A 21,984-nucleotide genomic window follows, 5' to 3' on the forward strand; every position below is an offset into this window, starting at 1 on the left:
ACAACCTGCTGCTACTCATGGAAACCACAGTCTGGCCTTTCCTGAGCCCTTCCCCTCTTATTTGTTCTGTGATGCCCTGCTAGCGCTAAGTGACACGGAGAATAAATCCCCTATGCCTATTAAAGAACCTCTATCCTTTTCTAAATCTCTCCTGCTTTCTCCCATCAACCAGTGAAGAACTGTATATGGTGCTCAAGAGATCTGTTTCAGGGTTAAAACAAAGATTTCTGTTTTTTATACTCTTTTCATCACGACCACATCTCCCTTTAGAGCTCTTTATTTTATTTTTTATGTCTGTTCTTTTGCTGGTTGCTTTCCTGTTCTTGTTCAGTCTATAATATTTTATTCTGGAATGGAATGTTTTATTCGATCAGAGATTGCCTTTAAGTACCTGAGCCTATTAAACAGCAGTGTTGGGGAGGTAGGGGGACCCCATGGAGTAATTTGGGGAGCAGAGAGGGGCAAAATTCTTCGGTCTTGTTACTCGTGACTGGAACTCCTTTCCCTACAATTCTTCCTTCTGAGAATAACTCTGCCATTGTCTCTAAGGTTAAGGGAAAATTGTCAAATGATTTTACACATGCCAAGGATTTTGTGTCCAGATGGAACATGTTATTGGCAGGGAGTCTCAGTGTTTAACTAACCCACTGAAATCTTGGAAACTGAGTTTTATCTTAAGCTCTCCGGCTTATGATTAGTAACCTTGAGCTAGCCACTTACTCTCTCTAGCTCTAATTTTATCAAGTGATAAATGGAAACAATTGGACCATCCAACCCCATGGGTGGTGCTAGGGAGAAATAATTGTAATGATTATAAAGTTATTGTGAAATAACAAAGTGCAGCATAAATGCTTAATATTACAGCCATCCTAAGCTTTTAATCTCTGGGAGCATCTGAGAACTTGAACTTAAGCATATGAATTTGAACATGTGGTTGCTTTTCTCCCACCCAGGTGTTATTCGAACTTGCCCGCTATCACGCCCCCTCCACCATCTTCCTGGACGAGCTGGAGTCAGTGATGAGTCAGAGAGGCACGGCTCCTGGGTAACAGACAGGGTTTTTTTTTATGTCATCACTTCTCCCCTCTTGTAAGTGTGTTTGATGGTCGGAAGCCCATCGACATTTACCAGCAGAATGAGCCTATTAATAAGCCCACAAATTTTCTGCAGACACACGGAAAGGTCTTTAAATTAGATCCTGTTAACTGAATAGCTGATTTAAGTAGTTTTTGTAACCGGAGGAACTGTCATCCTCCCTCCCCGCTTTCCCCACAGAGTGGTTTTCAGGCCTGAAGATCACCCAGCCCCACGATCCCAGGCTGCCATAATGGTCCTGCTGGCTCAAAATAGCCACCTGTGACCGCCTCCTCTGGAGCCAGAGGGGCTGCGTGTGGGGAATGGGGGTGCAAAGGGCCAAGTCCCAAGAGGAAGTCCTTGACAAAATGTGTGAGGTCAGGGAAGCCACCGCTTCTCTGTGACATCAGGTTGTGGCTCAGCCTGTCCGATTTTTAATATGTCACTTATGTTACCCCTAAAGATTAAGTGTCCGATAATGTCCCCAGCAGGAAAGAACACATCTCAGACTGTAATAAGCCTTCTGTGTGTGTGTGTGTTTTAAGAAGGGCTTTCTGTCTTCAATAGAGCTATTTTTCTTTGAAACTTTTTGCTGAACTTGGTACCCTTGTCTTGAAAAAATGGGACTCTGGGAAATCTCAACACAGCTGCGTTTATTAATGGCCTCTAATGGTCTCTCATCAAGGCAGAACTAATAGTAATGAAAAGCAAATGATTAGCTTGTTGGAAGTATAACTAGGAATTAATTTATGAAATTTTACTTATTGAAAACCATTTTCCCAGCAGGGAAAAACAACCATCAAGTTGTACCCAGGATGCATGGGATTCATGCCATTGATTGAAATGGGACGCTTTTTATGGCTTAACGAGTGCTAGTCAGCCCCAGGCTGGGGCACTCTGCCTCTCTGCGGGGCCTGAGGGGGGCAGACAGCTGCACAGGCACTTGGCTGGGAACCCACCAGACCACCTCTGCAAAGACCCGGCCTGCCTTGCCTGCCTTACCGTAGTGACCTGTGCACACGTTCTGACATTTGCTTTGCCCATCTCCAGCCCCAGGGTTCCCCACTGCTTTGATTGGGCTAATTTGGAAACTCTTCATCTCCTATGCTCGAGTGTGCTCCAGGTTTTCCACTGCCTGTCAGCTCCCTTGTCTGGAACTTAAACTCTAAAACTAGAATCTTCAAAGGGTCAGAGTATAAAGGCAGGTGCTCGGAAGACTTCTTGGGTCATATTCTGTTAAAAGAATAATAATTAGGGGCAAATGCTAAATAAATATATAACTGTACTGTGAGAGTGTCTTCTCTCTTAGGAAAAGGTAGTTAGATAGTCAGGGGCAGAGTTCCTAAAAAACACAGACCTAATTTGGGCTGCATACATGCAGAAATGGGAAGTTGAATGTCATGTTGTCCAAGAAAGGCATTTTTTGTCCTTGTAACTCGATTTATAGAAGTGAAGAGGAAGCCGAGCCTGCTGAATGTGGTCAGTATTTAGAGCCAGTTTGGCTTGTTCAGGCCCCGTGGTGAGCCCTTTCTTGGTGGGAGCGTCTTTGGCAGTGGGGGGTGGCAGGGGCTGGAGGATGAATTTGTACAGAAAACTGCCCCCAATCTGCTGTGCAAGGAAAGCATACTGTCCACGTCATTATCTTGCCTCTTATTAGAAGAGAATGAAACAGATTCAGTGTGGTACTTCATCTCTCTTCTTGGACAGTTTATATCCATAAATTATACTAAAAGTAATAGTGTGTATACAAGTAGTTTCACGCCTGCTAGAGAAATGAAAAGGATTATCCTCAATTATGCCATTTTTAAGGGTGAATAATACTGCATTTAATCTACCAGCGGCACTGTCCAGCCTTCAGTTATTTTCTAGTTTGCTGCCAACCTTTGGTTTTCTTTCCAGTATCACTATTATATTCGTTTACTTCCTCTCTATTCCTTTCTATGTGAAAATAGTACCAAATTGCTTGTTTGCTCCAACTCTACTATGAGTGGCTCCTGAGAATGAGGCGGAGAAGGGATTCACTGTCAGAAGGGACCCTGTTGTACAGTCACTGAGTCACTGCTGTGAGTGCCACTCCTGTCATGGAAGTGAAGGCTCTGCCCTGGGGAGAATCTCACCTCCTCCTCTCTCTAGGGGAGAGCATGAAGGAAGTCTCCGGATGAAGACAGAGTTACTGGTGCAGATGGATGGGCTGGCTCGCTCAGAAGACCTCGTGTTTGTCTTAGCAGCTTCCAACCTGCCATGGTAAGAGATCTAGAGAGCACATTTTGAATACATTTTCATGAGCCACTGAGTGCAGATGAAGATATTATATCGACCACTTTAGGCAAAGCCCTGTTGTTTGGTTCGAGCCCGGAGAGTTAATCTGAAGGCTTTCTTGTTTAAGTCTTTGTTCTTTGCTATCTGTACCGTGAAAGAATTTGCCTTAATAGGAGGAACGTAGGCCAGGACTACTACTGACAATATTTAAAATGCACATTTTGAGTTTAAAGACAAATTATTTACTATGTTTAAGCAGGGCTTTGGCAGAGAACTATAAAATGCTAAAATCTCCAGGACTCAAAGAAGGTTGGATTTTAACAGTATTAAAATTAAAATTTTTTAAGGTAGAAGGAAAATCTTTTCTTTAATGTTGCACAGTAAATAGGAAGCTAAATAATCTTTAATTGAAAACATAATCTACTCTCAGAGTCTTTTATTCAAACTGTATCCCAGAGTGGTTTAAGAACAATTCTAGAAGTGAAATTGGAAAATGAGAGAAGGTGACTAGGGAAAAACAATATCTACTTGGAGAGTATATTTAAAAATATTTATAATCCCTTTATAGTTCCAGGAATATTTTCACATACATGATTTCTTTTGAGCTGCAGGTAAGACAGGAGACAGATAAGGAAAGGCTGCACTTCCCATTGGCAGAGGCGGACCAAGGTCATGGGAGGTCGGTTGACCCAAAGTCAACAACTTTGCAACAGAGCTGGGACTTGGGATATCCTTACCCTCACTTGCACCCCATCTATTTCTGTTTCCACATTCAAAAATGAAACAAGAAACTCTTCTGTAGCACATGCTGATCATCTGGGCTCCCAAGGACGAAGTCACTGAAAAGGGATTATGATGTTCATGTGTAATCTGTTCTAAATATATTCATAATTTAAACCTGGTTCCACGGTCCCTCAAATTTAGGCTAAAGTGATCAGCGTTTTACATTTGGAAGATACAGGTATTTATACACAATATCAAAACAGGGTCCAAATGGAGAACCATCATTTAAATGTGATGGTGGAATCCTTCAGAGAAAGAATCTCTGTTCCTTCATCCATTTGAAACAGGATTGATCATAACCACTTTACTTTGTCCCAGGGGGACTGTGAGAGTCAGCTGGGGAGGGGGCGTGAAAACTATACAGCTTTGTGCACTGCTCTGGGAAGGTCCCTGCCCCTAGGGAGACTACACAGTTTCTGGAGGAAGACAGAGCCCTCCACTCCCAGTGCACATCTGGGACTCTGTAGAGGAAGTTATCATGTTGCCATAATTTCCCTAAGATGACCAGCTTTTGGTAGACCCCACATAAAATGGTTCAGAGGGGCCAAAAAAACCCCACAAAAAACTAGCAAACAATCAAAAATTAAAGAAGCTTAGAAGGGCTCTTCTGAAACAATTGCCTCTCAAGATATCAAATATTGGGGCCTGCCTGATGGCGCAGTGGTTAAGTGCGCGCACTCTGCTTCGGTGGCCCAGGGTTTGCAGGTTCGGATCCCGGGTGAGCACTAATGAACCGCTTGTCAAGCCACGCTGTGGCAGCGTCCCATATAAAATAGAGGAAGATGGGCACGGCTGTTAGCCCAGGGCCAATCTTCCTTAGCAAAAAAGAGGAGGATTGGCATCAGCCGTTAGCTCAGGGCTGATCTTCCTCACAAAAAAAAAAGGAAAAAAAAAAAAGAAAAAAGAAAAAGAAAAAAAAAGATAAATACACACGTGCTTTTGAGCTTGGATTCTTATGTATCACAGATTATTTCATTACAACGTACCTTGGCACCAATATTTTCTAACCCATACATCCTTGAACATTGATGGAATTTTTAAAAAGTTTTTATTATGAAAAATTCCAAACAAACACGAAAGAAGAGGAAAAAAGCACAACGAACCCACCATTTCTCAGTTTCAATAACTAACAATCTTGCCCAATTTATTTCATCTATTTCTGCCTCCCCCTTTCCTTTTTTGCTACAATATCTTAAATCATATCCCAGATTATCATGTTATTTCTCACATATATACTTTAGTATACAACTTTAAAAAATAACGACGTTTTCTTACATTACCGCAATGCTATTATCATCCCCAACAAAATTAACATTAATTCCTTAATATCATCTAATACCTAGTTTATACTCAGATTTCCCATATTGTCCCCAAAATGTCCTTTTACAATCGCTTTACTGAACTGGTATCCAAACAAGGTTTGCATTTTGTAATTGGTTGTTCTCTTAGGTATCTTTTAATCTAGAACAAATTCTCTCCTTTTTTTTTTCCCCACTTGACGTTGACTTGATTGCCAGGGAGATTGTCCTGTAGAATGTCTAAACTTTCTGAATTTGGCTCATTGTATCCTCATGGTCATATTTAGCTTCTTCTTCTTACCCCTATGATTACTCTAGACTAAAAGTTAGACTGATTAGATTCATCAATTTTTTGGCAAACATACTTCATAGGTGCTGCTATGTACCTCACATTACATCGCATCCAGAGGTACGTAAGGTCCTGTTGTCCCACTTGGGATGATGCCAAGATTGCTCAGTGGGTTCAGGTGTGCCCTCCTGGTTCCTCCACTGTATGGTTCCCATCAGTAGTTTTAGCATCCATTGATGATCTTTGTCTGAATCACTTATTTCACTAGGGGTGTGATTCTATCATTCCTTCTGATTGATAGCTGGAATTATTCTCTATAATAGAAATTCTCTCATCCAATAGGGTTATTTGGTTACCCTGAAATATAGTTCATACTAGAAAGGCAGGGTTCTTTCTCTTTGATTTTTAGAGTCATGAGTTGGTGCTCTGGCAACCCCGAGTGGTAACCAGTGAGTCACTCTCTTTCTTCCTCACTGTGATCTAATGACTTGGTCGGTATAACCTCATTAGTTTTTTTTTTGAAAGCTTTGTTGAGATATAACTCATATACCATAAAATTCACCCATTTGAAGTGTACAATTCAGTGGTTTTAACTATATTATTTGGTTGTACAACCATTACCACAATCAATTTTAGAACATTTTTCTTTATCCCCAAAAGAACTCTATACCCATTAGCAATCACCCCCACCCCTACCCCCAGCACTAGGCAACCACTAATCTATTTTCTGTTTCTATAGATTTGCCTATTCTTATACCTACGAGTAGAATTATTATGGTAACTCTACATTTAATTGTTTAAGAAACTGCCAAACTGTTTTCCAAAGCAGCTGCACCATTTTACATTCCTTCTAGCAATGGATGAAGGAAATTTCCAATTTCTCCACGTGCTCATCAACACTTGTTATTATTTGTCTTTTTGATTATAGCCATCCTAGTGGGTGTGAAGTGTATCTCGTGATTTTAATTTGTATTTCCCTGATGACTAATGATCTTGAGCATCTTTTCATGTGCTTATTGGCCATTTGCATATCTTCCTTGGAGAAATGTCTTTTCAAATCCTTTGGCCATTTAAAAGTTTGTCTTTATTATTTAGTTATAAGATTTGTTTTATACAGTCTGTTTTATATATATACAAGTTTCTATCAGGTATATGATTTGTAGATATTTTCTCGAATTCTGTGGCCACTAGTCTTTCCTTCCTCCTTCCCTCCCTCCTTCCTTCTCTCTCTTGCCTCCCTCCCTTCCTCCCTTTCTGAACTTTTTTGTTCCTGTTTCTCTCTTTCTGCCCTTGCTAAACTTCCCATGTCTGCTCCACTTCCCAAGCCTGGAGCCTTTCAGAAGACCCTGTAATTGGTTATTCTGCAGCAGCGCTTCTAATAGAAATATAATGTGAGGCATACATACACTTCTAAATTTTCTAGTAGCCACATTAGAAAATATAAAAAGAAACAGATAAAATTAATTTTAATAATATACTTTATTTAACAAAATATATCCAAAAATATTATCATTTTAATATGTAATCAATATAAAAATTATTGCAATATTTTACTTTATTTTTTGTACTATATCTTTGAAATCTGGTGTATATTTTACATTTATGGCATATATAATTCTGACTAGCCACACTTCAAGTGCCCAAAGGCTACATGTGGTTGGTGGCTACCATACTGGACAGTGCAGATCCAAAGACTAATTTGTCTGCCCCCATGCTGCTGTGGCAGAGATCAATAATTGCCTCCCAATATTCACTTCACCCTTCTAATTTAATAATAGAGCCCCAGCTTTGTGGTTCTATTTCTTAGTCTCCCCTGCTGTTAGGTGTGGCCAAGGCCAAGCTTCTTTGTGATTTGCACAAGATGACCCAGGCTCCATTTGCACCTTCTACTCCAGACCTGGAATCAGCCACTGATTCACAGATTCCTGGTTCCCTTTAACAGGAAATGACATTTAGAGATCACAGTCTCACAATTAAGGGTGCTCCTTGCTGCTGGATTGTAATTGCTTCTTGGCCTTTTAATTGGGCAGAGCTAGGAAATGCATAATTTTAAAGAGAGGCAAATAATGAGTTTATACTAGTATTTCCCATTCAAATTTAAGAGTACAAGGATTTTAGTTCAGTTATTTGATTTTATATTGGCATCTTTTCTCTAATTGTGAAAATCTTAGTTCTTAGCAACATTAATGTAATTAATATTCACTTCATCCTAATATGTAAATGTATTTTATATTTGTGTATATAACAGAGTTTCTCAGTAATAATACCAATACTATCATGACAGTAGGATTTTGATGAGGAAAATGGTACAGATCTGGCCTAAGATGGAGGAGCTAATTGAGCTGCACTTGAGCTATTGAAGCGCTCAACCTCAGCACCATTGACATTTTGGGCGGATAACTCTTTGTTATGGAGGGCTGTGCTGTGCACCGTATGATGTTGAGCAGCAACCCTGGCCTCTCCCCACAAGATGCCAATAGCACCACCCCCAGTTGTGCCAACCAAAATATGTCTCCAGACATTGCCAGATGTTCCCTGGGGGAGAAAATCACCCCCAGTTGAAACTCACTGGACTAATGGAAGGAATTGACAGACATATAGAGACAAGCTGTCACATGCTCTACAGCTACACTCTCAAGGTTTGTTTTTTTTTTAGAACTCCATAAAATAACTGAACTTGGTTTACTTACACAAAAGGTGGCATATTATATAAATTGTTCTATATCTTGATTTTTTTTTTTCTTAACCAAATATTTTGGAGATCTTTCCAAATAAGTACAGAAAGTTCCTTCTTACTCCCTTTATAGCTGTGTATGTTCCATTTTGTGCATATGATAATCTATCCCAATCACCTAATGATGGGCATTTGGGTTATTTCTACTCTTTTGCTATTAAAAATAATGCTTCAGTGAGTAACAGTGTGCATATATTACTTTGTATATTTGCTAGTGTATCTTTGGGGTAGGTTCCTGGAAGTAGAATTGCTGGGTCAAAGGGTTAATGTGCATGAAATTATAATAGAGATTGCCAAATTTCCCTCCATAGAGGTTGTACATTTTGTATTCCCACTAGTGGCCTGCTTTCATTACTTAAAATTGTAGTAATAACATTTCCATTGTCGTTAAATAATCGTTGAAAATTGGATTTTGTAATGGCTGCCTAAAATTCCCACATGTGAGTATACCATAATTTAGTTAATTATTCCTTTCCTGTTGAATGTGTATGATTCTCCCCACTTTTCTTTATTATAAATAATGCTGAAATGGACTTCCTTGAATAAAAATCTTTGACTAAAATCTGGTTATTTCTTTGGGACATAATTTTGGAAGTAGGTTTACTGTATCAAAGGGTATAGATGATTTTAAGTCCCTGGCTACATATTGCCCAAGTCCTTCTATGAAGAAATAGTGTATTTTTATCAAGAATATTGGGACAGACCTTTACGTTGGCTTCAGGGTCTTTGATGAGGGGATAAACTTATCTGATTCAAGCAGTCTGTCCTTCTGGAGGAAATAACTAAATCATAACAAACTATGTAAAAACTCAGTTCTAAAATCCCCTCCAAAATTCTTTACTATTGGGTAGTGGTAGTTCTCATCTATAGCATCTTTCAGGGCACTAGGCTATTGTTTACTGCTTGCTAATTTATCATTTTCCCTAGACAGATCTATTCTGTCTCAAAGGGGCAGTCATTTTCTCCTTCTCAGCAGTGACATGACATGGCAGCATCTTTGTTTATTCAGTGCTTCTCCTCTGAGGAGCACCTTCCCTGGTCTATAGCACTACAGAGAGGACAAGGAGGCAAGAAATAACAGCTCATCTGTGTCATTTGATGTGTAAATAAGCAATGAGAAGAATAACAAATGTTGCATCTTTAATATTACCACTTAAAGTAATAGCAATGGAAGAAATGTTTAGCGAGCACAATTAGGGCTAATTTGACCCGCCTCCATTGTTGAGTATTCAGAAGCTCAGGCCTAGGAGTCCGGAGGGAAACACAGTACTGAATAGGACCATTAAGGCAAATGCCATCTTTAGATGTCTATTTAACTCAATGGTAGTTTGAGTACAGATAAGATGCGAAAATTGTGTGTGTGAGGTATTTTGAAACTCATCTTTGCTTACTATTTGCAAAAGGTCTAGAAATTTCACTATCTCTCTTAAAAATCAGACACCTGGTATGACCAAACTCTAGATTAAGAATATCCCCAAAATCCTAATATTTAGAAAAAAAGCATAAGATCCAAGAGATTACTGCACTGGGAATGTGCAAGAATATACCTATGTAAACTGACTTCTTCCCATATAAGCTCTCCTCTCTGCTGTGATATTTCTATAGAAGTGTTTGCATGTGATTGAAGAGCTCAGCAGACATAACCCTGGTTCTTTCCACAATAACTCCATGCATCTCCTGGGCTCCAGGGAGAAGCTGTGCTCTCTGAGGTCTACCTTTGGCCTCATGGCTTGACTATCATCACCCTCTATCAACATTTCTCTAAGAGTGGTCTGCCACAGGTCAGTAAGCATTATCCAAAAAATGGGATCTGGTGGTCTAATGAGTTCAAGAGATACTGAGTTGAAGACAGTTCAACTGGTTTCCCGATGGCAGGACTTCTCAGTGTCTTTAAGATGTTATGTGTGTTGTGACTCTCCAAGAGAAGATATGAGAAAGCAATGCTTTCCACACCTATTTGACTCCAGAATCCTTTCTTCAAGGGGCATCTCACATGACCAGTGTTCCATTTGAAAACCCTTTGGGAAATAGTGGTTTGCATGAACTTTGATCTGATGATTGCATCTTTCATTGCAATTGCGTTCAGTCATGCTTTTTACATCTTTTGTAGCATTTTTGTGCCTACCAGTAGGCAAATTGTTTTGCCTGAAATTGCTTCTTTCCATACAAAACTTCACTATCAAGTGAACTGCAATAATATCAAGCCCATGATCCTCCACGTGTGGTTGATGGGCGATTCTGACACAATCAGGAAAGCTGTGTGTGATGCAGGATTTGGTAGGTGCAGTGGGGTAGCCACATGACTGACTGAGCAGGAGGTTACTAGTAGTGACCTTGCTCTTGCCCCATTCACACCTTACTCTGTTTGGTTCCATTAGGCGTAAGTCACTTTCAAGCTGGCCTACCATGGCATTACTCTTTCTTCTTCTTTTTTTTTTTTTTGGTGAGGAAGATCAGCCCTGAACTAACATCCATACCAATCCTCCTCTTTTTGCTGAGGAAGACTGGCCCTGAGCTAACATCTATTGCCAATCCTCCTCCTTTTTTTCCCTTTTTCTCCCCAAGGCCCCAGTAGATAGTTGTATGTCATAGTTGCACATCCTTCTAGATGCTGTATGTGGGACGCCGCCTCCATATGGCCGGACAAGTGGTGCGTCGGTGCGCACCTGGGATCCGAACCCAGGCCACCAGTAGTGGAGTGCGTGCTCTTAACTGCTAAGCCACGGGGCCGGCCCCTACTTTTTCTTCTTAACAGGGTGCAGGTTGACATCTGAACCATAATTTTAAAACCAAATTTTAAAAAGTATAAAATTAATATAATAAATATAATTAATAATTAATATAATAAATTTTATAGAAAATTTGAGAACTAGAAAAAACTACTCATAATTTCACCACTGTGACACAAGTATTATCATCACTGTATACATCCTCCTGGTGAAAATGTTTTGGTTATTTGTTACCATTTGTTGCCTGTGTAACCTCTTGTGGTAGTTTTTTTTCCCCAAGAGGGAAATAGTTTTATCATTTTGGCTATTTAGAAAACTAATACATGTTCATTATAAAAATCATATTTTATATGCTTTGGTATTACTTGAAAGTGAACAGTTCCCTATAACTGTATACACACACACACACATACACACACACAGAAAGAAAAATGTGATCATTCTATGGATGCGTGTTATGTTTTTTTTATGGCCTCTTTTGTTTTTCTTTCGCTTAATATATTATGGACAACTTTGAAAATCTACCTAATATATAGAATTACACTGTATGAGTGGACCATAATTTATTTGACGTTCCTTTTTCTTGAGGGTTTTAACATGGCCCCAGCCTGTTGAACATGCTCTTTCCACCACGACTCAGCTCCCAGCTTGGCCCCATGGACACTCCGAGGTGGGTGGCAGTTTTTCCTTTGGTGTTTGGCTGGAGTAGGGCAGGTATTATCAAAAAGTTTTTCCGTCCTGGTAGACCTCCTTTCCCAGTCATTTGGCTAGGGAGAATGGGCTTTGTCTGTGCATGTTAGCAGGTTTCTCCAGCACCCCACTGAGGATATAAGGGAGGCCAAAAGAAAACCCCGAGAACACTGCCATGTCATTCCTCAAGTCAAGGTCCCTTGCCAGTCCTCCTCCTTCTTTCCACCTTTTGGGGTCTCCCTGTGTTTATTTACTGCATCATATCCAGGGCTTCTGGTTGTAAGAGGGTGGACTAGAAAGAAATGGGCTACACTATCTTGGCCAGAAGTGCAAGTCCTTTGCTCATATTTTCAATTCCCTCTTTTATCTCTTTATACATCTTAAACACAATTATTTTATACTCTATATCAGTGGAGTCTGATTCTGTTGTTAGTTCTTTCCGCTGCCTCTCATTCACGGTGGTTTGTTATATGTTTCGTAATTTTAGGTGATGAGCTTACATTTAATGAGGGGGACTCTATCTGCAGGAGTCTTGCATGTGTCCCTCCACAGAAAATTTATGTTTGACTGTGTCAGACTTTGAACCACTTTAAGCTAATTTCTCAGCTTAGGGTTTCTTTGACCATGCCAATGAGGGTAGGTCTGTGGTTCTGAATGATCTGTGAAGACTTTTTCCCTTTTTCCCACCCCAAAGTGCAAGACAGACAAATTTCCTTGGTTTCTTCCACTGCTAGTGGGGAGATTTTTCTAACCCACCCTTCCATAGAGGACGTGCCCTCTGGTTGCTTTATGTGATGGGCCTTGACTCCACCTCCCATCCTGAATGGGCCCAAGGCCTTCTATACTATCCCACATGTAGACTTTCAAATCCAAACCTTTTTGTAACCAAAAGGCAAACACCCTCAAATCAGCCACAGCTTCAACATCAACTGCCCAGTCTTGATTTTCAGCTTCCTCTTCATTTCTAGTCCTTGAGAATTTTGGCACTGCTTCCTCGTGGACTGATTTGTTGTGTATTCAGAAACTGTTTCGGGTGATTCATCAAGCTTTTTAAGGGGCTTTATAACAAGAGATTTCTAGATATCTAGGTCATCATTTTGCTGGAAACAAACCTTCCTTTTTTTTCTCTCTCAATTATTGGTAATATATTTTCTGGCAAGAGTAATGGGAATATATCTTCTTTGTTGGTATTGTAGTAATTAGAAGTAATTTTCATTCTGTATTATAAAGAAATGATGCTCTTAACCCAAACATCAATAGGACATAAACTGAACCGATTGCTCCAGACTCTTCTGCTGGATCCCCTTGTCTCATGCTTGTGAGCTCACTCCTTAGAATGAGAAATGGAGTCTTTGGAGATGTGAGGCCCCGCATGGAGACTACATCTTTAAGCTCATCTTCACAAGCATTGCTCAGTCAAGTGAGCTGGAAGAATCATCCCCTAAAACCATTGTTTCCATTATTTTCACTAAAGATGAAAATAGAATGTTTTATTTCCATTGCCCAAGTTGATACTGATTTTCTCTATTAAGTAGAACTAATGATGATTATAAAATGCTAATTTTCAACAAAGCAGATTCACCTTCATAAATAAATACTGGGCTTTAAAGAAGCAGGCCATTTTACATGAAGCCAGTAGCCTGCACCCAAAGTTCATTCATTCATCCAAGTACTCTTTATTGAGCACCTATTGTGAGTATTCTGCGTGATGGAGGGATGGGGAATCCAAGACATATGGTCCATGATCCTTGGCCTCTGGAAGCTGGCTATCTGATGGGACAACAGATGAGATATAAACACAAAAAACTATAAAGTGAGGATATAGCCAGCACCATGTGACTGGTCCAGACAATAAACAGAATAAAATTATATTGGGAAGATGCAATTTTTTATGACAGATATTTATTTATTTATTTTTTATAGATGTTCTATTTTTTCTTTATTTTTATTTATTTTTTCCCCCAAAGCCCCAGTAGATAGTTGTATGTCATAGCTGCACATCCTTCTAGTTGCTGTATGTGGGATGCAGCCTCAGCATGGCTGGAGAAGCGGTGCATCGGTGCGCACCCGGGATCTGAACCCGGGCTGCCAGCAGCGGAGCGCGTGCACTTAACTGCTAAGCCACGGGGCTGGCCCATATGACAGATATTTAAAAGCAAAAGAAGAAAAACCTCTTTGGGGTAGAGAGCACTTGGACTGGACCTGTAAAAATGACTTGACTCTTGGCACAAACTCCACGTAAAGAAAATGGCCTGAGAAGAAGCTCAACTAGGACAGCAAAAGGTGGATTCGGAGAATGAAATGTAGGTAGGAGTCAGCTTATGCAGGGCTCACTGTGGGAGACAAAGTAACCATCAATGCTTTATTCATTGGCTACCTGTCATCTACTAAAGAATATTACAATTCCTTAATCTGCTCTTCAAGGATTGCCAATTGCCATGATCACTTACTTCGTGTCAGTTGTGAACATACTACAAAGACTTGGCTTACAAAACTGAAGGTTGCTGTTCTCTTACCATGCTGACATAGTTTGAACTTACTATTTTAACTACTGAATGAACAAACTAGAATTATGTTTGGTTTCCAAATTCTGTAAAATTTGGAATGATCCCTGTCCCCGGAACCACACGGTTTAATGGGGAGACAGGACGAGGGGCTGGGGAAGGGCCCTGAAGCTTTGGCGCAGGAGCCCAGGTGCTCAGGTCAAGGCCTTGTAGCCCATATAAACCATCCAGGTGGCCAGTGGGCATAGGTCCAGTGGCCAGGATCTGAGGTCTGGGAGGTTTCGCTGTGTCACATGTCACTCTCACTGGTTGCTTTTCACCTTTGAGGTGATGGAAGTACCAAATGACCAAAATAAAGGAGACATGAAAACAGAATAACTAGTCAGAAATCAAAGTGTAGGAGCTAACAGGGAGTGTTTTCTGGTTGCCACAGGTTAAAGTTTTTCTTGTAAATATATTGGCATAAAGAATGATTCCTGGGTACATTCCATTTGTCCTTTGTTTCCTCCCTTGTATGATTATATTATTACTGATGTCATTAAAAGTACATTCATCAGGCCCGGCTGTCAGGGAGTTGCACTTATTTTGTGCCCACAAGCAGTTTTGAGGTAAATCTCTTGCTTTAGGGCATTAGCTGATCAATACAGACATCTATAGTGAGGGATTGTTTTCCCACCTCCCTCTGCGTGACTCCATTTTCTTAGGGCATTCTGGGGATCTGGTCTTCCTTTCAATCAGAAGTCACTCTGGATGGGATGGGGAGGCCAAGAAGAAGGTGCCCCTAGAAAAGAACCTTCCTTCTGCAGTCCCCTGCCTTTTCAGGAGGGGCAGATGGTCCAAGGAAAGGCCTTGGAAGAAATATGGTAACTGCTCACCACCCCTAGCTCTGACATTTCTTCAGCTTATTCTCTCTTCCTTCCTGGTTTTCAGTCTGATCTCAAGTCTTATTTTATCTTTGAAGTTTACAGGACGAACATTCCTGCAGTCCAAGGCCAAAACCTGCCTGTTATTGCCTTTAGTTACTTGTAAGAGGGAACTTATCTTATTCATTTCTGCATATTGGAGACTTAGCAGTGGCAATACACTTGGCAGGTGGTCAATATTGCTGAATTGACTAATTCCTAAAATGTGAGTTTAATGGTTTCTCTTCTCCTTTCCTCCCTCTCCTTTCCTTCCCCACTCACTTCACCCGCTCCTCCCACTAATCCAGCCACAACTCTCTGCTAACTGCCTAAATCGACTCTGGATTCATTCAGACACACCAGGTATTCTACCAGTTTCATCTTCTTGGAGACGTCTTCCAGAGCCTTCTTACCGACTCTAAACTGAACAGATTGTCCTCCACCCCCAGTAGATAAAGAGACCCTGGGACCTCACCTCACTGTCCTGTAGATCCCCTTCTCGTTCCGTGTCAGAGCCTCTGTCCTTGGGTCCCATATAGCCCTCTGGTTTGGTTTACTCTCCCTTTAGTCCTCCAGGATTTTCCTGATAAAGGGAACATGGGAGGTAAATTTTTTTAGGCTTTGCATGTCTAAAATGTCTTTATTCTATCCTCCAACTTAATTGATTGCTTGATCAAGAGATAGATTTCTACATTGGAAATTATTTTTCCTCAGAATTTTGAAGGCATTGCTCTATGTTCTTTTAATATCTCACATTGCTGATGAGAAGTCTTATTCTTAATCCTTGTATGTCATCCGTTTTTTCCCTCTGGAAGCTCTTATGATCCTCTCTTCGTTCTCAGGGTTCTGAAATTTCACCATGATGGGACTTGGGAGGCTGCTTGCAGTTACTGTACTGGCATCAGACCAGAGACCGAGGCACAGGCTCCAGAGTCTCACTCTTTGGGTTCAAATCCAGTGCCACCATTCACTAGCTTTCTGACCTCAAGCAAGCTACTCAACCTTTGTGCCTCAGTTTCCTCATCTTAAAATGGAGATGATAACAATAGTACCTACCTCATAGGGTTGTTGTGAGAATTAAATGAATTAAAATCTGTAAAATGTTTAAAACAGTGCCCGCCACTTAGTGGGTGCTATTTAAGCATTAACTTTTATTAATATTTCAAATATGAAAAATAACCTCCTAGAGTTCTGCAAAGTTTCCTTGACCCTGTGCCTTGAATATAAATGTTGGCCTTGAGAGGGAGAATGGTTGTGCAGGGGAAGAGATGGCTGAGTCTCTGACGTGAGACCAATAAGGAACAGGGTGTATGTACAACAGGATGAGGCTGATAAAGAAAAAAGCAAATACAAAAAAGAAATAGGTTAATTGTTATTGCTGGTAACGCCCCTCTGGACTATATGGATCTTCAGCTCAGGATTGGAGGAATAATAGGTAAAGAAAAGACACATTCTTTAAAGAAATCCAGTCACTCCAATTTAGGATTCAAATATACTCCCTGGAAGAGTGTTTTCATTTTTCAATTTAAAAGGAAACATCATTACATAGATTCAGAAGGAAAGGAAGAAAAATGGGAGGATGCTTTGAAATTTCTCAGTGTTTTTATGAAGGAGAAATATCTGATGATGATGTTTTCATTGTTATTCTTTATCAGTGGTTAAGCTGGACCAACACAAGCATTTCCTAATTGCTAACTAGAAAATCAAACAGATGTTTCCCTCCCTTCTAGGAACTTGAAATTTTAACATTAAAGAACTCACTGCATCACACTCTAAATGATCTATTGATAATAGGACTGGTAATTCAGGGTAACCAAAGAGCCCCAGGTAATGAGGGAAAGCTCTACTTTACATAATAGTTCCATATAATTCCAGATAATACATTTGGAAAGAAAAAATTTTAAAAATCACCCTTTTGTACCACTCTTGTGAAATAATTGATTCGAAGATCATTCACAGATAATAAAACCACTAGTTGAAAGGGGATGGGGAATGGGGTATTCACATGGTTTCAAAGTATAGTCATGCATCTCTTAACAGCAGGGATACGTTCTGAGAAATGTGTCATTAGGCGATTTCATCATTGTGTGAACATCATAGTGTACTTACGCAAACCTGGATGGTATAGCCTACTACACACCTAGGCTATGTGATACTAATCTTATGGGACCACTGTCGTATATGCAGTCCATCATTGACTGTAAAGTCGTTACGTGGCACATGACTATATTGTACACAGGATGCTTACTACTTGCAAAGAGATGTTTCCTTACAATGGAGAGATCTGTAGTCACCAGATAATCCCAGTAATTAAACACCACATCACTAACAGTGAGACACACCAACATGTGGATCCCTATGTAATGAATATGAAGACACATCATCATCTATGAAATACACTTGCCAAAAATGTTTACCCTGATTCCAGTTAAGCTTTTAAATCTAATGTCTATCTTAGAGGACAGGGGATAGAGGAACCAGTTACACGACCATGAGGAAAACATCAGGCAAATCCAAAACAATAGGATATTCTACAAGTGGCCTTATCTTTTCAAAAAGGGGCTAGGATAAGGAGACTGGTCTAGATTAAAAGAGATTTAAGAGACATACCATATGTAATGCATGATCCTTGATTGGATTTTGGTTGGAAAAACTGTAAAAGGTATTTTTGGGATGATTGGAGAGATTTTAGTATGGAATGAGGATTAGACGTATTATGCAATTGGTGTTAATTCTGTTAGGTGTCATAATGGTATTGTAGCTATGTAAGAAAGTGTCGTTTTTTTGGGAAAAGCATGCTGAAGCATTTAGGGGTGGTGTTTCATGATATGGTTTACTTTGAAATAATTCAGCTAGACAGATATAAAGTAGATACGGCAAAAAGTTAACTGTTGTTGAATCAAGACAGAAGGTATACGGATAGTCATTGTTTTATTCTACTTTCTATTTGTTTGAAAATTTTATATTAAGAAATTTAGGGAAACGGTCTGCAGATGCAAACTTGCATCCACTTGGCTGATAGTGTTTCGGGAGGAGCAGGAGAGAGTGTCTCAAAGGACCACATTTGCACTGGGCACCCTGGAAGGAGCATTCACTCTTTGAGTTCACTAGAGCAATGGAGTGAGATGGTCATTCGCTCCAGAATGTATGAGGTTTGGGAAGAATTAATGTACTCCCCAGAGTACCCAACTTATTGTCAGGAATAATTTATTCACTGGCAGGATCAGATTGAATAATTCATGTTACAACCACAATGGGAATGCTCATTTATTTGGTTGTGTTAGTTGGATGTTTTCCCCCCCCAAATTAAGTCACCTAAAATTGCCACCTTTACATGACGTATTTTGGGGATGTCTTTTCTTTTCTTTTTTTAACCAATTTTTTCTTCCAAACAACATGAAGTAATTGTCCTATCCACTCAGGCACAGATGTAAAGTAACAGTTAAAATGCAGAATTGCTTCCTGCAATGCTAAATTGTTCTTAAAATATAGTGTTGCTTAAGAGGTGAGTTTACTGCCCCAACTGAATCCTCTGTTTCTGATGTAATTTCAGGGAGCTGGACTGTGCCATGTTACGCCGCCTGGAGAAGAGGATTCTGGTTGATCTCCCCAGCCGCGAGGCCAGGCAGGCCATGATCCACCACTGGCTGCCCCCTGTGAGCAAGAGCAGAGCCCTGGAACTGCGCACAGAGCTGGAGTACAGCCTGCTGAGCCGGGTAAGCTGCCTGGAGCGAGGCAGCTGCAGGCCAAGCAGCCACCGCCTGACAGTCTTCTAGGCAGGGTCTTCTCATGAGCTGTTTGGAGCCTCTTCCTTGGGTCACTTAGAAAAGATCCCAGCTGCCCCAGCAATGCAATGGGCCTCTTCTTCGTGAAAGAGTGAGCTTTGTCACTCGGAAACATTTAAGCAGAGAGAAATAATGCAATGTAGTGGAAATAGCATAGGGTTTAGACTCAGAGAACCTATGGTCAAATCCTAGCCCTGCCACTTATTAGCTGTGTGATCTCAGGACAGTCACGTACTCTCTAAGCCTTGGCTTCTTCATCTGTAAAATGGGTAACAGATATACCACAAAGGATTGCTGTGATGATTAAATTAAAGTCTTTCACAAAGGGAACAGCTCCAGATACATGCCTGTTACTCCCATTGTTACTGGTATCATTGCCTCCTCCGAGTGGACACTTGAACATGATGTTCTTTGAGGTTCCTCAAAGGCAGGTATGATGTTATTTACAAGGACGAAAGTGTCTACCAAATTTGATCGTCCTTGGATTTGGTCATAAGGGCCCTGATTAGGCTAACTTGGGTGGTCCAGACCCTTACCAGCATCTTACAACATATATTAGGATGGTGTTAGCGAGTTGTTTATTGCCCAGCTTCACAGGTTATCCAAACGTGTTAGCAGTCTCTCTTCTCCCAAGCATTATATATCTGGGCATCTTTGTTTAGTGTTCATGGCTGACAGATATAGAATCCAAACAGGGGCTCTGATACTGGGTCCTGACTACAAGAATATGATCCCCACCAGCGTTCTGCCTGCTGACCACTGGCTGGGGTTGTGGCTGTTTCAGGAGACTGAGGGCTACTCGGGCTCGGACATTAAGCTAGTCTGCAGGGAAGCAGCCATGCGGCCTGTGAGGAAGATCTTCCATGCACTTGAAAATCACCAGTCAGGTATGGTTGGGATGACAACAAAGGTGCTCTGGGAGAAATTTGTGTTTAAAAGTCCAACTTTCACCAGCAGAGGGAGCCTGACTCCTGTTCTTGGTGGCTCTTTACGCTTACACACATTGTTGGGTCAAATCATCCCTCGTACGCTCAACTCATTCCTCCTCTGGTCTGTTCTGGATCGACTTTGCCTCCAGATGATAAACTCCTGAGAGCTTGGGCTTTTATGTCTTTGGCACACTATGATATTGGGCTGTATCCATTTGAGGCACTATATAAATATTAAATAATACTTGAATAATGATACATTTAAGTCATTTTTTGTCTGGGCTTCAGGGGCTGAGTTGCACATTAAAGAAATTTTTTCCCAGCCTTCTTTAGTCTTGCCTTTTGCTGCATTAACCATTAAGAATGCTGCATTATGCATTGTCTTGAAAGAAGTTCTATTAGCATTTCAAGAGCATTGATCAGCATGGGGTCGATTGTTGTGCTGTTACTCCTGTGTTTTTATCTAGAGAGCAGCAATTTACCTGGGATCCGGCTGGACACAGTGACCACTGCCGACTTTTTGGATGTGCTAGCTCACACCAAGCCTTCAGCAAAGAATCTGACTCAGAGATACTCCGCCTGGCAAAGTGAGTTTGAATCTGTTTGAAATCATGTTTACCCTGACCTGGCCACAAAGACAGCCACTGAGGCCTCCTGGTTTATTAGTGTAAGGGAGAGAAGAACATGATTGGAAATAGATAAAAGAAAATTATTTTCGAAGACTGGATTAATTTGCGCAACTGTATTGTTTTGTTAATATGAGATATTTTTGTTAATTTTTCATGATTGATGTCAGCAAAATATTGAAGATTTCAGTTACAGGTGTATTTGCTATTAGGTCATGCAATGGAGACTTTTCTCACAATCAGACTCCATAAAATCTTGATGAACAATTTCTTGTAGTGTTTCTCATTTGTGAACTAGTTTTCATTTTGAAGAAAGATGTATGTAGTTAGGAAAGTTGTGTTGGAATACACAGGGTGGTTCTGAGTTGGGGAGCCAATTAGAAGCTAAGCTTGACAGACCATCTGACCAGCTGACAGTTCAAGGGTGGATAAAGATGGGAGCAGCGAAGGCAAATAGAGTCTGATTCTTTTGACAATATTCTGACTCGCATCAGCTCTCTCTAATTCTGACCCTACCAGTTTTATCAGCAGGAAACCTGTACCAGATGAGGTCCCACTGGCAAGGTCACTGACCCATCTCTAGACATGAGTGATTTGAGTCTAGAGTTAACAGCAATGGTGACTAGCACACCACCAGCTACCAGTTTGAGTGTTTTGAGTTCTGGCCCCTAATAACATCTTTCGACTCTTCACATCTCACATCCCTTGTGCTCTGCCCTTCTCTTTCCATTGTCACAGTTCCTTGTTGGATCCAAAGCTTAGGATGGGTACCTGAGCTTCTACAACAGTCATCCTGAGTCTTCCCTGCTCTTCCACTCCTTCATATCTCCTTATGGGGTATAAACAGCTAGAAGCATCTCTCTCAGAAACCCACAATCTGAGGCATCTACTTTCAACTCCTGATAAATTTGGAAGGCTTCCACTAAGTGATGCCACCCCTCTCCCCAACGAGATCTTACCTACTGTAAATCACCTTCCTTTCTCTTCCTTGCCTTGCTTTCTTCATCCCTGCAAGGCAGACTCATCCAGAGAAGAAAAATTTCCAGGAAAAGAGACATTTTGGATAGCTAAATATTTCAAAGGATTTCATCCTTTTAAACAAGTACAAACCATTTTGGGGGTATTGATTATTTTGAGTGGAATATTCTCAAATGCCTCTTGAAATAGCATTTCATGGAAAATGTAGTCAAATTGAAAATATACCTTATATAATGAATTTAAGACAAACAAAAAGATATTTCATTTTAGTACCTGTTAAACAAACTTTTTCATGATCATTAGGTATTCACTATGCAGCACTAGCGATACCCTAGATGCATAGATCTCTAAATGGCCTCAGACGGCTGTACCGTTCCACATCTGCTTTCTGTGCTTTTGGGTTA

At 40.6% G+C, this 21,984-nt stretch overlaps 1 protein-coding gene across 5 annotated transcripts in view; it reads left to right on the forward strand.

The window, feature by feature from the left end:
• Positions 1-20,895, forward strand: part of KATNAL2 (katanin catalytic subunit A1 like 2) — a 77,956-nt gene extending 57,061 nt beyond the window's left edge. For 3 of the 5 annotated variants that reach the window (XM_058557057.1, XM_058557058.1, XM_058557061.1), the window contains exons 12-16: positions 954-1,045; positions 3,208-3,318; positions 18,816-18,978; positions 19,832-19,934; positions 20,444-20,895. In XM_058557057.1, coding sequence (XP_058413040.1) covers positions 954-1,045; positions 3,208-3,318; positions 18,816-18,978; positions 19,832-19,934; positions 20,444-20,583 — 609 coding nt within the window. In that variant the 3' untranslated portion in view covers positions 20,584-20,895. Of the gene's footprint in view, positions 1-953; positions 1,046-3,207; positions 3,319-3,944; positions 4,267-18,815; positions 18,979-19,788; positions 19,935-20,443 lie in introns of those variants that run through there. The other 2 variants (XM_058557059.1, XM_058557060.1) reach the window with 2 other exon arrangements.
• The last annotated feature ends 1,089 nt before the right edge of the window (positions 20,896-21,984 follow it).

Source organism: Diceros bicornis, chromosome 16, assembly GCF_020826845.1.
Source record: "Diceros bicornis minor isolate mBicDic1 chromosome 16, mDicBic1.mat.cur, whole genome shotgun sequence".
Taxonomy (NCBI): Eukaryota; Metazoa; Chordata; class Mammalia; order Perissodactyla; family Rhinocerotidae; genus Diceros; species Diceros bicornis.